Below are 17,715 nucleotides of genomic sequence, written 5' to 3'. Positions count from 1 at the left end.
GCAGTCTATTTAGGCCGACTGGTAATATCACTGATCTCCCTTAGAGAACTGAAATGCCACAATAGTACCACTCCTGTCTGTACCAGAACTTCTAGGCCACTGGGGTTCTAAATAAAGTTTCACCATTCGATTGCGAATGAGATTGAGTACAATTGATACTCCAGAATCATGGCCAACTATGCGCCCCATGACACAAATATATGTACCATCTGCTCGCAATTCCACAACAGCAAGTATGAAACCTTTAACTTAACTATGGATTATATAATTGGCGTCGCTGGCTCAGGATGCCCCACTGCGAACGTCATTCACAAGGCGTGTACAGTCAGACATGGCCCGGATGCCCCGTCAGAGACCAATGACGTTAGCTTCATGGTTTCCGCAGGTGGCAATATGCCAGTTCGATGCGATGGGATAGAGCTCTATTCCGCTCAAGGTGCGGGTGGCAAATTTGGAATCCGACAACTCCAACATATCTCAGGTTTTGCAACAGACGAAGCCTGTATCAACCTTATAAGATCCTGGGTCCATACTTGCAACAATGACCATCGCACGGCCACCTGTTTGCCAGAGCATCCCCCTCTACTTCCTCGTCGTATTCTTGATGTCGGTGGTCCTGGAACCGACCCAAAAAGCGCAATTAGACTATGCGAAACGGAAGAGGCTCCAGGCTCTTATATTGCGTTAAGTCACTGTTGGGGTAACTTAGAAGAACAGCACAGTTGTCAGACCAAGAAAGACAACATCGCCCAGCGACTGAACAGCATCGAGTGGAGTGAATTGCCCAAGACGTTCCAGGATTCTGTCATCATAACCCGGGCCCTGGGGATCCGATACCTCTGGATCGATTCCCTGTGTATTATTCAAGGTGACGTCGAAGACTGGGAGCGAGAATCGAAATGTATGGCACGCATCTACCACGATGCTTATGTTACAATTGCTGCTGCAGTCGGGCAAAGTGATTCTGATGGCTTCATTAAGGAACGTGAGAAGGAATTCCGCCCGCATGAGGTGGTAAGAGGTATTTATTGGAGAAAGGAGGTCAACCATGTTGTTCACAATCGGCGAGAGCCACTTGCAACGCGCGCATGGTGTTATCAAGAGCGTCTAGTCCCTCGACGAGTCTTGACCTTCCACCATGCTGAAGTAATGTTTGAATGTCGCTTAGCACATTGGTGTGAGTGCGGTCGAAATGAAGCGTACGGGAAATTTCCTGATCGTGTTGCCCATAAGCGGATGCTTTCAAAAGGAACCAGGACAGAGGAAGAGCTGGTGGACTACTGGTACAGCACGATAATTAGGGATTACACGCGTCTATCCCTCAGCTACGAGAGTGATCGGCTTCCAGCGTTGTCTGCGATTGCGTCTCAAATCCATGCCAAAACAGGTGGTCGATGTGTGGCAGGGATTTGGGAGAACCAGGTACTGGATGGCCTTCTATGGCGATGTTGGGGCAGGCAGGTTTCAACAAGGAATTCAAATGGCAAATCTTCCTCCCCATGGCCATACAGCACGGACAATGCGAGGCTCCATCCTGGAGCTGGGCCTCGTGTGAGGGGCCGATATCGTACGGCATATCTTCCAAGCCGTGTCAGTCAGACATCGTCTATATCCCTGCTCTATCTCAAACCCGGCATCGCCTTATGTACGAGGTTGACGTTGTGAGCCTGCAATATCGGTTGCCGAAACCAGTGTCGGAGTACGTCATTAGTCAGGAGTGCCCTCTTAAGCTTCGAGGGCGTGTAATAGATGTCACGATACGCATACCGAACAGACTCGAACTTCGAGCCAACCCGGAGTCGTCTCACCCTGTCTGTTCCAATGTTGTTACATTGCCTCTAGATGGAACACGACACGACCTCGCGATTCCACACTATAAAGTCTTTTTGGGAGACCATGGCCCAGTTATTGCAACCTGTGGGAATTGTCCCTTCAGCCACGAGACTGTGGTCTTCTGGCCGGACGCTCAACTATTCGGGGAGGAAGATGAGAAGACGGGGGCAAAATATGTTAATAAGCTTGTTTGGCCCACCAGAGACGTTCCGGTCTCTGCCGCAGGCGATTTCCCACTCTTATGTTTGATTGTTTATCAGATGGGAAATCGATGCCGAGGGGGGTTAGTTCTCCAAAAGTCCAGAACGACAGAGGGTTCATATGAGAGGTTGGGACTAATGGAAATCTATCGCCCCCATCGATTGTATGAGGGGATCGATAAGCTAGAGGTTGTAGATATTACTATTGTCTAGCGTAACCCTCCTGTACTAGGGACTGCTTATACTTTACTAAATTATACAGTTTTCGTCTATGCGTTAGTCTGTATTACCTTTATAAAACTACATCCTTTTTATCTATATACATTAATTAGAATAACTATTACTAATGGCACTTGATACTATTTTTTTTAGCCTGTATACTATTTTAAAAATTACTTAGTCTATATGCCTTACCTCTCTTATATAGTATAGTTTAGTGTATTAGTCCCCTATCGCTTAAATCAGTAGGAAGCGGCTTAATCGGTTCCATTTTAATAGATAAGAACATACTACATAATGACTCTATATATAAAGAGACAAGTGAATTTAACCCAGCCTAAAAAACTGGCGGCTCGCAACTGGCCGTGGAAAGGAGAGGATTTGCCTTAAGGAACGACGAGACGAAAAGGATCTTGGGACTCCCGGGTTGATTGATTGATTGATTTAACGATTATGCCCGGTTAGCGGGGTCCGGCAAACAGCGAAGCTCATCGAATCAGTGGTAATACAACTCACCCCACTTCGCCAACGCCAATGACGCTGACCAGCTGTTCCCATATTTCCCGGTTATCTGACCCTCTGCTTCGTGGCTTTGTACCCCCAGTCTCTACGCAGTGCCCAAGCACGTACAGCAGGCCTCGGCTCCCGCTCTCGGCTCCCGCTTTCGGCTTCCGGAGAGCGAGCAGTAATACGTGTCCTGCAGCGAATTTACTACAGCCCTCAAGGGTCTCAAATGAAAACGGTATACTTAAAAGGAATTACTTACTCTTATTGGTAGCTTGATTTTTCTATATGTTGCAATTGGATATTAGAGAGCAGGTAAAATAGAAGAATATCTATATAGAACTGTTATTAGGTACTCATTTATTGGTTATATCCTATAGGAGATGTAAGTATTGCAACTTTGCCACAGGTAACGCGCTAACATTTGAGACCCTTAAAGGCTGTACTTATCCAAGCAGCCGATCAGGGCAAAAGCCCTTGTAAAGCCACCACGAACCAGTTCTAATTCATATGCCGTTTTGTCCGTGTTAGGCTTCACTCTTCATATCTATCTCTTACTTTAAGTTCGAATGACACCAAAGGCGACAATTACATCGGACACCGAGCCCGGTCCCAGCGACTCGAACAGGAGTCTCGTCTGCTCCGTTCGCTGCCACCTCGCTCATCTTCTTCGGTGTCCGCCGTGCCAGGTGGCAGCGAACGGAGCAGCCGAAGTGCTGACTCCCGGGGTGGATCCGGAGTCCGCCGGCTTGGGCTTGGAGGGTGAGCCTCGGCGAACCACCCTTTGGTCCGCAAAATGGTTGCTGGGAGGGAGTTTCGCTGACACAGAGCTGGGACTCCCGCGAGTGGTTGCGCCGCGCCGCAAGCAGGTCGCGCTCTGGACCTGCGTAAGTGACGTTGTTGTAGCAAATGCGACGACCAAGTTAGGTGACATCTTGTTGACTGTTAGTCAGTGTGCTTGCGGACAATCGGGAATGTCAATGAGAACGGACCCTTGCAGCTTCTGTGGCACGCCCCGTTGTGTCTATTGCCCTGTGGTCAAAGTCAAGTCGAAACCATACCTAGGGCTAATTGCGCCAAACTCCCTCTCAAGCGCGGTCGAGGACGATTGTTGTATCGACACTAAGTCCATTGACACCGAGGCAAATATGTTTCAGTGATATCCCACGCGTTCAACGCTGGCCGCAGCAGCCTTCTTCAGAGTGAGGCGAACGTCTATTTGACATCGTCTATAATAACTCGTTCATTTTCGCCGACCGATCGAACAACGCTCGACAGTCGTCCACGTCAACAAGAAGGCAGCCAAGGCAGAAGCTAGTGAGGAAGTGTGACCGAATCCCTCACTTATATTTCTTGCCTTGGCTGTGAGTCAAGTTTTTGAGGCCCTCAGTATAATTTGCTGTTTGGGTATGTGATGATGCCTGATGGGAGGGAAGTACACGTGACAGAATGGACTGAATCGGAGAGCCGATTGGTGCATGACTAGCTTGGATAGTCGAAGTGATGTCGAATTATCTATCATATATGACCGATTCCGACTGAATGAAGTTGAAAATCTCACTAGCGACAGCCAGAGGCATCGACCGCCGCTAATCCTTCAAACTGTTGTCAGTAGCTGCCCTCACTAAGTACTCGAGCGTGTAATTACCCATCCATGTGAACATGTCTTTCGACTTTGATCGTCGAGAACCATGTCTGAAGAATGAAAATGTTCCTTGGATAGAGCAGGCACGCCGGGGAAACGGAGACGACACTCCTTTGCAGCTCTTCTTAGCCATCCCAGGTTATTCTCCTAGGAATAGCTATATGCTCGGTTGCTTCAAGTCTATCGACCTAGATACTGCACTCGAGAAAATACTGGATGGCGACTTTGAGAGCTCCCAATCTGAACTATGGTTGCACGACGGCGACGGGCACCGGTGTCGCGCCTACAACGGCGTCATGCCTGCTGCGGTAGCCCACCAGAAGTTACAATTAAAGGTAGGAGGTTCCAACGCGATCTACCTCCTCTATCTTTTCTTTTTCTCCAAGCCTGATGACTAACGAGATCAGCGATTTGGTCAACCGGGGGAACCTGACGCGTCCATACGACGGTAGTAAGTTCACAGTACCTCGACGTGCGTGCGCTTCTAGCGCTGCGGCCCCCCCAGAACCCGTGCGCGTCGCTAACCTCAGTCTTCCTAGCCACATTCACCACCCGACGACAGAATCCATGGGTCTTCTCATCCTCAGCACTGGAGGCCTGGGACGAGACGAGCTGGGGGGTTTCCTTTTCAGGTACATCAAGGCTCATAGCACGCCCGCTTCAATTGGATTCAACGTTGGCGTCAGTATTGCATTTCCCAATTATCTCAATGACCCGCTCCTGTTCTCGCCCATATTTGCTAACTTTTAAGAAAAGACTGGAGGCCGAACTTTTTCTTTCACCTTCCACCTGCCGTCATTTGTCTTGAAGAGACAAAAAGCTAGGACCAGAAGGAGGGACGACCCCCGCAAGAAGCGCAATGGAAGACCGTGGAGGGAATCCCGCCCCCTCTCATTCCTTTCAAAACCCATCGAGATCGAGTCCGAATCCGCCAGCGTCGACACACTCCACGAGGTTCACTACTCCCTGATGATATGCGGCTATAATAGATCCGTGTGGACCACATATTCCCTTGTCGACACCTACTTTTATGACAAGGACGAGGACCACGAAGACACAGTCGAATTCTATAGAACACATGAAGACTCCGAGGTCAGCGAATGGGACCCTGCACTGATCGGAGAGAAAGAAGTCTGGACGAAATGTCCAGATCCGCGGGAATACTTTCTCATGATCCTGGATAAACGATTCACCCAAATCTATGAGGAGTTCTTTAAAATCATCGACTTTGTTCAAGACAAAATGTCGGACTACGTGAGCTGTGCAAGTACCTCTGGCTCGGAACTTTAATAACAACTTTATAGTTCCATGAAAATCGCACGACGCCCAATTGCGCCACAGTTTCGAGGGATTCCGCCCAAAAACTTTACGAGTCGGCTGAGAGCAAGCGAATGTGGCTCAGACAAACGGAGCAGCTCCTTGATCTTCTCTCGGACGGCCTCTCTAGTATTCTGAGATGCTGGAAAGCTTTTGAGATTGAGAGGGAAAACTTCGCGTACAATCGTCCTTCGGCGACGTTGTTTCATGAGATTCAGGGCCAAACCATAGAGATGAATCGTCTTCTGGACAGCCTATCCAAGGCAAAGACAAAATGCGATGGATTTCGCAAAGATGTAAGTACTTATCGGTTATCAATAAGGTCTCCTTGTCGATCGCCTGTGCCCTTATCAACAACTATTTTTTATTTTATTTTAATTATTTCGCCTTTCTCTGAAGAATCCGGCGCGTTGTCAACTTGCTAACATCCTATAGCTGGAGCTTGCTAATGGGGTCCAAGGCGGCCCTGGGAACGTCCTACAGTACCTAAAGCTCACATTCGTAAGTCGAGAATCGTATGTCCATTGCCCACCATGTTGCATCTCTAACTTGGCCCAATCTAGATGCAGGTCATGACTCCAGTCGCCGTCTCGGCCTCCATCATCCAAGCAGATATTTTGACATTCGGGCCTGTCTTCTTGCGGTTCGTCATGATTACCGCTGTGCTTTTCGGCCTATGCTGGTGCATTGAACCAGGCCAGAATCCGATACCTGGCTGGACTGCCACCATCAAGAAGCGCCTTAATACCCGCGCAGATGACCAAAACGATGGTAGATTCATAAATCAACATCTGAGAAGAGGATGGGGTTGGAACCAGGCTATGATGGCATCAATTTGGCAACTCGCCCAACCACGCCGCCGATTTCTACGTGAAGTAGCTTGGGCATCGGGCGCCAACTCGGGCTTCGAAGAGGATGTGGAGCTAGGCAATCTTCAGAGCTGACACCCGCACTTTTTGGATGTGGAGTCAACCAACCCTACACCAACGGCGGGTATGCGAGGCTTGCTGTCGACCGTCGATTGGCTGATTTGTTTCTACGAGGACGCACGCAGGCAATGCAGCAGTCTACTCACATGACTACCTGTTGGTACCCAACTACCTTATACTATCCATATATCTTCGCTGGATCCCACGTTCTGCCTACGCCATGATTGCCTTACCGGTCAACGCGTGCGATGCGGCAGCGCCTGGCATTTGCTTACGCCAACAGATTCGCGCATCAGACTAGCAACGAATTGTTCGCACGCCGAACTGCCAACCCAAACCCACTAGTGCCCGAAGCCCAACAATTCCCTTCTGCTGACTTGTCCGTCACAGCGGCCAGACCGATTCGTTAGCGCGCCGAGCTAACGTTACCGGTCAAGACTCAATAGTACTAGACTACGCTTCGCCATCAATAATGTCCAGCCTCACCATGACGACTGCCGAGTTCGGCTCCCAGCTTGCCATGCTTGGGCTGAAGTCAGATGTGCCCGAAATTCCATCTGCGGACATACTCGCCAAGCCGCTGGATGTGTTCAGGTCCCATCTGGCCGGCCTGATTGCCTCGGCTATCAACTGCGATGCATCTTCGGCGTACGATGCCATCGCTGACTCATCCATGGGAGACCTCGAGCTCATCGTGCCGAAGCTCAAGCTAAGGGACCCTGGGTCGCCACTGAGCTCAGTTGATGTGAGCCGAAAGGTGTGTACTTAGGATATGCCTCAATGCCAATCACATTCATTAACAAGGGGACCCAGTTACCTCCATCCCCATTCTTCACGGCGCCCTTTGCCGATGGACCACGCATCACATTCTACTTCTCCCCAACAGCGCTCCCAAATCTCCTTCTTCCATACATCCAAGACCGCAAGTCAGCATATGGTCGATGCAGGGCTGAGAGCTTCGACCATGGCGCTTCCGTCCCCAGCCCTGGTCGCAAAAAGGTAATTGTCGAATTTTCCTCTCCCAATGTTGGAAGCGAGTTCAACGGTAATCACCTTCGGAGCACTCTGATTGGCTTGTTCATCTCAAACATCTACGAGCTTATGGGCTGGGACGTGGTGAAGCTCAACTACCTTGGAGATTGGGGAAAAGAGATCGCACTGTTGGCCATTGGCTTTGGCCGCTTTGGATCCGAGGACATCCTGAAGGCCAAGCCGCTTGAGCATATGCTTGAAGTCTACCTCCAGATCAAAGCATTGTTCAAACCCGAGCAGGAAGAGAGCAGGCGGGCCAAGGATCAAGGTAGCAGCACAGCAGACATTGAAGGAAAAGGGCTCTTCGCCGAAAGGGACACTTTCTTCCGGGACTTGGAGTCGCGGTCCGAAGCTGCCCTGCACCTGTGGTCGCAGTTTAGGGAACTCGGTGTCAGTCATCTTCGTGCCTCCTACCTTCGTATGGGCGTTGAGTTTGACGATTTCTCGGGTGAATCTCAGGTCAACCCGGAGACGATGAATGAGGTGGAGGCCGCACTGAGGGCTAAAGGCGTGCTTGACCAAAACGATGAAGGTTCGTGGGTTATAGACTTTACCAAGCACTTCGGGAAAGCTGGTAAAGGTCTGGGAGCTCAGGTTCTCCGCAACCACGACGGAACGACAACCTACCTACTGCGCGACATTGGTGCTGCTATCGACCGATACAACACGTACCATTTCGACAAGATGATCTATGTTGTCTCTTCACGCCAATCGTCTCATTTCCAACAGCTTTCCATTACACTGAAGATGATGGACCGTGCTGACATCGCTGACAAGATACAGCATGCCAGCTTCGGGGAGCTTCAGGGCCTTCCGGAACATATGAAAGGGTCCTTGTTGCTTGATAACATTTTAGATGAATGCAACTGCTCGTTGGGAATGCCACCTATTTCCAACCCCACTCACGAGCCCAACAAGAAAGGAACTGTAGTTCATGCAGATGCTATGGCCATCGGTGCCCTTGTCTCGCGGGAGATTGCTGTCAAGAAGCGGTCTCACAACTACGCACTTCAAGTCGACCACATGGCCCAAGAGGAAGGGGCGGCGTTCAACCTACAACAATTCCATGCGAAGATTATATCGGCTATCTCGGAGCTCCAGACCGAGACCGTCGAAGCAGCTGCTATTAACTCTTCGGTGTTTGAAGACGATGCAATGGCCGAGCTCTTCGGCATCCTCGCCAGGTACCCAGAAGTGACAACAGCCGCATTCAAATCGTTGGAACCCCATACCATCCTGGTCTACCTGTCCCAGCTTGCTTACTCCCTTGACCTCGACGCCGATAATGAGGACACACAAAACAACGAAGAAGGAGCGGATGCCGGCGACAATGAACTGAGTAGCTCACCAGAAGAGGATGACCCAGGCGTTCTTCGAGCACGCCTTGAACTATATCGTTGCGTTCAGCAAGTGGTTGAGAATGGAATGCGTTTGCTTGGGTTTCCTATTGTTAATTAGTGATTAAGTGAAGATGCAAACAGACTGGCTTTATAAAGTGTATCTTTAGGAGACTACTTAATAGGTTTTATAAATTTTATAGCTATAATAAATTCTAAGCATTAAATAGTTTTATTTTTAATTAATTTTCTATATTAAAGGATATAAAGTTATAATAAATAGTTTATATTTTATTAATATAAAATATTAAATATTACTAAGACGCTTGTTAATGTCCTGTCTACCTGCTGAAGTTATTTTTAGCACTAATAAGTATGGCGGTGACTGCTAGAATCCCCTTAATTATTACCATTTATCTACTTCTATAATACAGCAAGGATATTAATAATATATCATAAGACTTAAGTAATACATTCTTAACTATCTAGATATATCTATAGTTTTTCATTTTACCTTAAAGCTTTACTAGACTTAGGGAAGAAGTACTTAGCGATTTAGTAGATTGTAAATTTTATAAACTGTTCCCCTTACATGGCGCTGATACCCTTGTTGCTCTGTACTTATGGCTGTATTCTGTGTGCCAGGCTATATCTACCAGCCGGATAAATTCCTTAGTACACTAGACCGCTTTCTCGATTCTAGCGCAGACCTTAGTGTAAAGATATATCTCAATAGTGCTGGCTTGTGTCTCTTAAGTCCTGTAAGATAGTGGCCGAAAGTGGAGGGGTATTATCCGTATTCGATGCGTTACTTGAAGGTCTCTAGGCCTAGGCAAGAAGGGATAGCATACGACAGGTCAACGGCAGATTTAAATCAGAAAATGGTTTGCAAAATCCTTGTTCATGAAAAGATCCCCAGGCACTAGCAGTTACAAGTGTGACAGACATCAAGACGTGCTGTTGCTAGCTTGACTGTAAGGTTAAACGTTTATTCATCGATTGATACACCTCAGAACCCGCCACCGTTCTAAATACACCTTGGGGCCAGATCATAACTATGAGGTTACGAATAAACCTTTCTCAAGCTTTACAGTATCGACGAACCCCATCTGGGCCCATGTTCTTCAGCTCTACAAATTCCAGAGGCTCTTTCTTCTCAAGAGCCCAAACAGTGATGAAAGGAAACAAAAATAATGGCTTTGCTCGAACACTGCCTTCCCAAGCCCATATCGATTGAAAGTCCTATTCCAAAGACATTCCAGTAGAAGAATGACACCCATGTTACATCGCCTATCCGATAAAGTCTGAAGGGGTGACTTGCGAGCAGTTGGCAAACGCCAGCAAGTTGTCCATGCGAAGCTGTGACCCTTCCTGATTGCCGCCACCTTGATTTTGGGAGTCCCCGTCGCTGGCCTCCATGAACTCCTGAAGATGCTGAAATTGATACTTATGGACCTTAATTGCAAGAGTCCTGCACAGGCCTGGATCGGAAACTCCCCAGCGCTTTAGGTTGGCCTTGAGCCTTGTAAACATTTCCTGAGTGCTACCTATGAAAATCGGCAAGCAGGAATATACCTTTTTATATAGGTTAGTATATAAAGGTATATTATAAAAATGCTAATATAAGCTATAAGCCAAAAGGTATTAAGATATCTATATTATATAATAGTAACTTAAGTTTATATATAACTCTAAAAAAATGCTCACAACTGGACGCTGAAGGAATTTGTATCCGATGACGAAGTACCGCCCTATGCCATCCTATCCCACACTTGGGACGAAAATGAGGTCAATGTGCAGCAATGGGAAAGTATGGCGACCTCGCATATCATAGCTTCGGATATCAACAGCATGAAAGGTTACCACAAAATCAAGCGTTTCGGCCAAAAAGCTGCCAGCAATGGGTTCCACTGGGTGTGGGTCGATACGTATGCTCATCTACACTCCTTGACCCAAGTCATTAACTAAACAGTCATAAAAGGTGCTGTATCGACAAGAAGAGTAGCGCTGGACTAAGTGAGGCTATCAACTCAATGTTCCGGTGGTACAGGAACGCTCAAGTTTGCTATGTTTACTTGCAAGACGTGCACTGGTGTACAGACAAAGAAACCATTAGCGAACAATTATACCCCTCTCGCTGGTTTACCCGAGGATGGACGTTACAAGAGTTAATCGCTCTTTCTAAAGTCGAGTTTTACTCGACTGACTGGAAAAGGATTGGGTCCAAAGACGATCTTTGTGGCCTACTCTCATCTATCACTAGAATAGATGAGCACATTCTCAAGGGTGGAGATATGGATAGTGTTAGCGTGGCAAGGAGGATGTCTTGGGCCTCTGATCGGAAGACTTCCCGCGTAGAAGATGCTGCCTACTGCTTATTGGGCATGTTCGACGTTAATATTCCTCTTATATGTGGGGAAGGTCGAAAAGCTTTTCAAAGGCTCCAGGAAGCTATTATGAACGCCACCCACGACCAATCCTTGTTTGCATGGGATAAGATTGTTGGCTGCCCTGCTGAACTTATTGATCAAAAACAACAACTGGGTACGAAGCCCATCCCATGGAAAGAAGCCCATCATCGGCAACCCCTTCTGGGGCTTTTCGCTGAGTCTCCAGCAGATTTTAAGGATTCCGCTGAGATATGGCCGGTGGACCATGGGTACACACACTATCATGATCGACGAACCCCCCCGGCTCTTGTTAATAAAGGTGTTCTTATAAACCTTGTGATTTATAAGAAGTTTCCCTCTGTTGCATACTGGGACGACCCAGCTATCGCTCAGCCCCATGACCTCGAGCTTACTGTTCTGCTCTGTCGTGTCGGGAGCAAGGGCAGCAAGCTTATCGGGCTGTCGTTATACTCTTTGGGTGATGACTACTATTCACGCACAGACGAACTTGTGCTTGTGGATTTGTTTGTTAGTCAAGTGCGTTTCGAAGCATGGACGCGTCAACGCCACCTTTTACCCTTCAGACCGTTCCAACTCCGTAATGGTGACATTCTCTTCAAACGCTGGGTAACCCCGATCAAGACCGGCTGGATAGAGAGACCAAATACGACTAGTTGGCCGGCATGGCGTCACAGATGCGGCGATAGAATTCTCCGCATCGAGGGAGATGCCAATGGTGATGAAGAATCATTCATGTTCAAGCGAGCAAGACCGAGGGGTTTGCGGTCACTTTCAAGAGGACTACTTGATCTTTTCTTCCTATAGGACCACTTTTAATTGGAATTTCTCCTTTCAAATGTAGGGAAGCGGATGTCGTTACACATAAGGGCATTGGTAGCAACTTAGCTGACCGAGTAGCGAAACATGGTAAGCCATTCGACACTCCAGCATATAGCCATATCATGGAGCATCCGATTGCAACTTGGGATATAAAGATCGAGGCCCTTCCCAGTATATATGCCAAGGTTGAAAGAATGCCCCTTAATGGGGGAAAGGGAGGGGCGGTTGACATAGTGGATTTTATTATGCAGGCGGATGGACCGTTAGCGAAATAGACAAAGTGCCTACTCTAATAACTCTATCTGAGTGCTATATACTTTAAACTTTGGAGCATGCATTTTCGATCACTTAGCTATCTTCTCCATCCCGTCGACCTTACTTCCGTGAATACTTCGCTCCAAACAGATAACCTCCCAACCTTTACCAATGTTTTTGTTGTTAGCAAGTCTCTGAATGCCGTGTATATGCCATTGACAGCTGCTCATGACATGTTCGGATTCCAAGAGAGGTATTCAATAAATCTTTTAGTCTCAATTCTGTATGTAAAACATTGGTTGACTCCCAAACTCTTCTTGCATATTGTTTGATTTAATTCAGACTCCGTAAGCACCTAGAGCCACTGCGGCAATATAGATCTTGCCTCATACGTTATAGACGAAAAGGATCCTCCAGAACCTTTCAAAGATAAAACAGGCATGGGCAACGCATCCGATGGATTTCGAAGATTCGGCATCCTCGACCCATGGCGAAACTAAATGTAAAGACTATAGTTATTCTCTTGTATGCCTAAGGACCGACGTGTGGAATATTAGACTATTTTGCCTGACCTAGTGGGATATATTGTTCTGAGAGAAACCCTGGGGAACCACCCTACTTGGGTAGGGCCTGGAGACCGGCCCCCCTTAGCTTTGCATCCCTCCACAAGTTCCGTACCGCAAGCACCTGGGGTCAATTGACTGGGCAAAGGGGTTGCTGACAGGGAAAACCCCGGTACCCCATATTTGCAGGATTTCCACCAAAAAATAGGCACCGAATTTTCATCGGTTAGTAACATAGGTCAACCCGGAGCAACCTCTCAGGCAGGCATGTGATACTTTGCTTAAAATCGAGACTATCTCATATCGCAACCCATTAGGAGATGGAGGGTCCCTAGGATCCATCCTTTAAGGAAACGCGCTGCAGATCAACGAGGCTTTAGCAAAGCGAGTTATCCACATTTGTTGAGAGAGGGGCGCTGACTTTGTATTTTGTATGTGCCATTGGATGTCTAACTGTCGAAGGCTGTGTAAGCACGGGGCATTTAACTTGCCGACTCTTTGGATTTAATGAGGGGATCAGACGTTGGGTCGTTCAATACCGTCAAAAACACCTTAAATTATATCCTCTACGTTATATAAACCTCCACAACGCATAAAGAACTCACGATATCTAGCTTGGAGATCAACGCTCCACACTTGCCCTCTTATCAAAATGAGCCCAGTGGAGCGGTCATCTCCTCCTCCTCAGCCATCTGATCCAACGTTCCGAGCGTACAGTTCTTTATAAGGCGCATAATATACTTAAAATCGTCGCAACTATAACCCCAAGCTGTATAAGTCTATCTTTAATTTTCATAAGTCCGGCTCTAGTTAGCTATATACGCTTATTAATGTTAGGTGCAGACCAGAAATAGCTACTTACAGTCTTGCCTCCTATTTTAAGACCGCTTATAGACTTAACCCCTTAGAGGGAATAATCAGAACTACATGCTTAATCGCCAAAAGCTTAAGTGCAGCTAGAAATATTAGATTTAAGGTCTTATCTGCTAAGGCTCTTAAATCTATTCTTGCTAACCTAGTTGTTAATAGCACTATTGATATAATTACTGGCGCCACTTATACTTATTAGTTTAATATGCTATAATTCTAGGTATAAGCGGTAAAAGCTTTTAAGCCTGGTGGTATAATAGTGCTTTAAATAGCTATAGATATTTAAATTAATCTATTAATGTCTAATTATAAAGCAATCCAGGTAGTTATTAATAATCTTTATAATATAGTTTAAGACTATATACTATTAAGTAACTTTATAGTCTGTAATTTATATTATAATCTAGCTTTAACTTAAGTACTTAATCCTTCTATATTTATATTTAACCTAGACTTATTTATATATAAAGAATAGTATATAAGATTACATATTAAGATTAATTTCTTTAAATATTAGCCTTAAACAAATCTAGATATAATAGAATTAGTTTTAGGAATAGCCAGTTTGGTTATAAGATAGAGAGAAGCTTATCCTAAAGCTATTAGCATAGAGGATAGCATAATTTATTAAATTAGAAGGAGGATTAAGAAGATTTTCAGTAATGCGGGTATAAAGAAGGAGAAAGAGATGTTAAAAGGTGATGTAACTGGAGTGCTATTACTTTTAAGGAAGAAGAGTGGCTAGATGTCTGCCAGAAGGAGCTAAACATTAACTGAACTGTATGGAAATACAGATTACAATCACTTATGTTTCTTTCCAAGATGCAACACTTAAAGCATGCAAATCAATAAATTCATGCAAGCGTATAGGGCTAAAAAGGCGATATTACTCCCATCGATTTTCCCTCACTTATGCGAGGCAGGGCTTACGAGAAAGTGCATACTTCAGCCTCAAGCTCAAAAGGAAATAAGGCCTATAAATTAGCCAATAGCTTTATCCGGTAGCACCCTAAGTCAGCCTCTATATCTCTTATTATCGGCACAAGCGATAAGGCTTTAGGGATTGCATATAATTCGCTCTCGCTACAGTTCTCAGCTATAACTAAGCTTTACTTAAGGTCAATCACAATCTGGCATTCTATTGCTAAAATAATATACAGGCGACAGCAAGCCACGCGGCTCTATAGAGTATTTTAGTGGACAATATGGGTGCTGCCTACCCCGGCCGGGTTCACTGCGACTTCGCCCCCTGACTTCGTGAGAATGCTATAGTAGGCAAAAAAGACGCTATTGAAGACATGAGGGCAAAGTCATGAAGAAAATGAAAGCGGCGAAGTCAAAAGGTTACGGTTAAGTAAATCATCCACAAGTAGTATATACCGGTATTAAAAGGTAACTAGTAGCTAGGCGATATTTTATGATTTTAGGTGGAGAGGATTGGTGAGGCCTTTTCGGTTCCCCGCAGGTACTGGGGTCGAATAGGTATTGGGGTCGAGCAGGTGCTGGGGTCTCACATGCAAGCCGGGAACTTTAAGAATACAATCGAAATGGTAAAACCTAAGGGGCAGAATACAGCACAATACAGCATGTATATACCAATCTGAATCAATGGACCGAATACACGTAATGTCTAATAACTGGAGGTCCTCTACAGCTGATGAGATCATGATATGTTGTTCTAGAGTCGGTAGGAATAATTGCTCTGCCGTGTCTCTATATGCCGTGTCTCTATATGCCGTGTCTCTGCGTGCCGTGTCTCTGCGTGCCGTGTCTCTGTATATCAGAATTTTATATGCCATACCTAACTCTAAATTCCAAATCGCATCAAGTTAGCGCAAATTAAAATCCTATATAAATTAAAACCATACTATTAATAATAGGGGGTTAATGCAATTTAAAAATAGGAGGTTAATATAAATTAAAACTATAGCAGATAATTTAATAAAACCAGTATTATTAAAAAGCAGATATTTAGGTAAATTATCTATTTTATTTTTAAGGTATAATCAGTTTATTTATAGTTATAATATTAAATTAAAGTTTAAGAGTTAATTAAAAGATATTATAGAAAGTAAAGAAATTAAGCAGTTTAATTAGTTAAATAAAATATAAAAAGCAGGCTATTAATAATAAAGTTTAATATTTAAGATTAAAGGGCTAATAAAAGAAAGTAATAGTAAAAATAAAGAGATAAAAATATTAAGTATTATAATTAAATAACTATCTAATTTTCTAATATATATATAATATAGACCTATTTATATATTATTTATTAGCATTTCTATTCCTTATTTATATAAAATGCAAATATATATATATTATAAATAAAATATTAATATATTTAAAGAATAACTATATATTAATAACTAAATTTAAAGTAAGGTAAGTATAAAAAGTAATTAATATAATTCTTAATATTATTAAGAATTAGGTAAAGTTAAAGCAGTAAGAACTACTATTACTAACTATAAAATAGATTCTATATATATTACTGCCTAAAGATAATAGTAAGGGTTATAATAAATATAAATATATAGAATTAAATAATAGATATATTTTAAATTATTATAAGGTAGAGTATAGATTTATTAATAGCTATAAAAGAGAATAATATATAAAATAAATAATAATAACTAAAAAGCTATAAAGAGAAGGTATATAATACTAGTAATTATTTTAGTCTTAAGTAAAAAGTAATTTTATTAAAATTAAATATAGTATTAAGGTTTATAAAGATAAAGATTAACTATAAGAAGGTATTAATTAAGTAATTAAGTTTTTAAAGTAAATTTATTAAGAGAATAAAGATATATTTAAAAGTAAGAATAAAATATAAATACAGAATATTTATAATAAATAAGAGGTAAGCCTATAGTTAAATTAGATAGAATAGCTAATATATTTAAATAGATTTAAACTAAATATATTATAATAGTTAATATAAGTAATTAAAAATAATAAGCCTATATTATAGTAAAAGTAGGTAATATTTAATTCTATATTAAATAAAGTATATAAAGCTGCTATTTAATATAGCTTAAGGTTAGCTAAATTATTTAAGATTAAGTAAAAGGAGGCCTATATAACAATAATAATACTATTTAATAGCAGGATAGAGGATAATATATAGCCTAAATATAAAGAGAGATAGAGAATATTAATATATATTTAGCAATAAATAGAATTAAAGGATAAAGATAAGCGGCCGCTATATTCTATAATAATATAATAGGCTATATTATAGAAGCAGTTTAGTAATTATATAAGGCAGGTTATTATAGGAATTAATATAATTAGCAGGTTTATACTAAAAAGGTTAAAAAGGTTATATTTAGATATAGTTATTTTATTTTTAAATTATCTATTTAAAAATAATAATTATTATAAGAGTATTATTATTAGTAGATTAGCTATAATAGATATATTAGATTATAGTAAGTAATTAATACTAATAAAGTATATACTAATATATTTAGCTATTATTAAGGTAGCTAAATATTTAATATTATATTAATTAATATTAAAACGCTAAAATAAGGTATTATAATTATAGTAGATTATAAGCTAGAAGGAGGCATAAAAAGAAATAATAAGGTTATTTTAAATTATTTAATATAAAGTATAGCAGTTTATAATATAAATACTAAAAAGAGATAAGGCTAATTTAATACTAATAAATTATAATATTAATAATAAAGTAATATATAAAATAAAAATTAAAATTATAATATTAATATTAAAATAATTAAATAGTAATAAGATAATATATAATATAAAAATA

At 43.0% G+C, this 17,715-nt stretch overlaps 5 protein-coding genes across 5 annotated transcripts; 4 read left to right on the top strand and 1 right to left on the bottom strand.

The window, feature by feature from the left end:
* Nucleotides 1-168: 168 nt before the first annotated feature.
* On the top strand, nt 169-1,665 carry FPRO_12608 (uncharacterized protein; the record flags this gene model as incomplete). The annotated part of the gene is made up of 1 exon (XM_031223143.1): nt 169-1,665. The coding sequence occupies one exon, from the start codon at nt 169-171 to the stop codon at nt 1,663-1,665; it is 1,497 nt and encodes a 498-aa protein (XP_031088531.1).
* Nucleotides 1,666-3,417: 1,752 nt separating this feature from the next.
* On the bottom strand, nt 3,418-3,690 carry FPRO_12607 (uncharacterized protein; the record flags this gene model as incomplete). The annotated part of the gene is made up of 1 exon (XM_031223142.1): nt 3,418-3,690. The coding sequence occupies one exon, from the start codon at nt 3,688-3,690 to the stop codon at nt 3,418-3,420; it is 273 nt and encodes a 90-aa protein (XP_031088530.1).
* A 728-nt stretch (nt 3,691-4,418) lies between these two features.
* FPRO_12606 (uncharacterized protein) lies at nt 4,419-6,662 on the top strand (the record flags this gene model as incomplete). Its single annotated transcript, XM_031223141.1, has 6 exons — nt 4,419-4,736; nt 4,804-5,082; nt 5,158-5,655; nt 5,706-6,014; nt 6,154-6,219; nt 6,282-6,662. 6 exons carry the CDS (start codon nt 4,419-4,421, stop codon nt 6,660-6,662), a joined length of 1,851 nt encoding a protein of 616 aa, XP_031088529.1.
* Nucleotides 6,663-7,134: 472 nt separating this feature from the next.
* Nucleotides 7,135-9,137, top strand: FPRO_12605 (uncharacterized protein; the record flags this gene model as incomplete). Its single annotated transcript, XM_031223140.1, has 2 exons — nt 7,135-7,404; nt 7,461-9,137. 2 exons carry the CDS (start codon nt 7,135-7,137, stop codon nt 9,135-9,137), a joined length of 1,947 nt encoding a protein of 648 aa, XP_031088528.1.
* A 1,691-nt stretch (nt 9,138-10,828) lies between these two features.
* FPRO_12604 (uncharacterized protein) lies at nt 10,829-12,521 on the top strand (the record flags this gene model as incomplete). Its single annotated transcript, XM_031223139.1, has 3 exons — nt 10,829-10,944; nt 10,998-12,184; nt 12,232-12,521. 3 exons carry the CDS (start codon nt 10,829-10,831, stop codon nt 12,519-12,521), a joined length of 1,593 nt encoding a protein of 530 aa, XP_031088527.1.
* Nucleotides 12,522-17,715: the final 5,194 nt, after the last annotated feature.

The sequence above is a fragment of the Fusarium proliferatum genome, assembly GCF_900067095.1.
Source record: "Fusarium proliferatum ET1 genome assembly, contig: FPRO_scaffold013, whole genome shotgun sequence".
Taxonomy (NCBI): Eukaryota; Fungi; Ascomycota; class Sordariomycetes; order Hypocreales; family Nectriaceae; genus Fusarium; species Fusarium proliferatum.
This window is presented reverse-complemented; position numbering and strand designations above follow the sequence as displayed.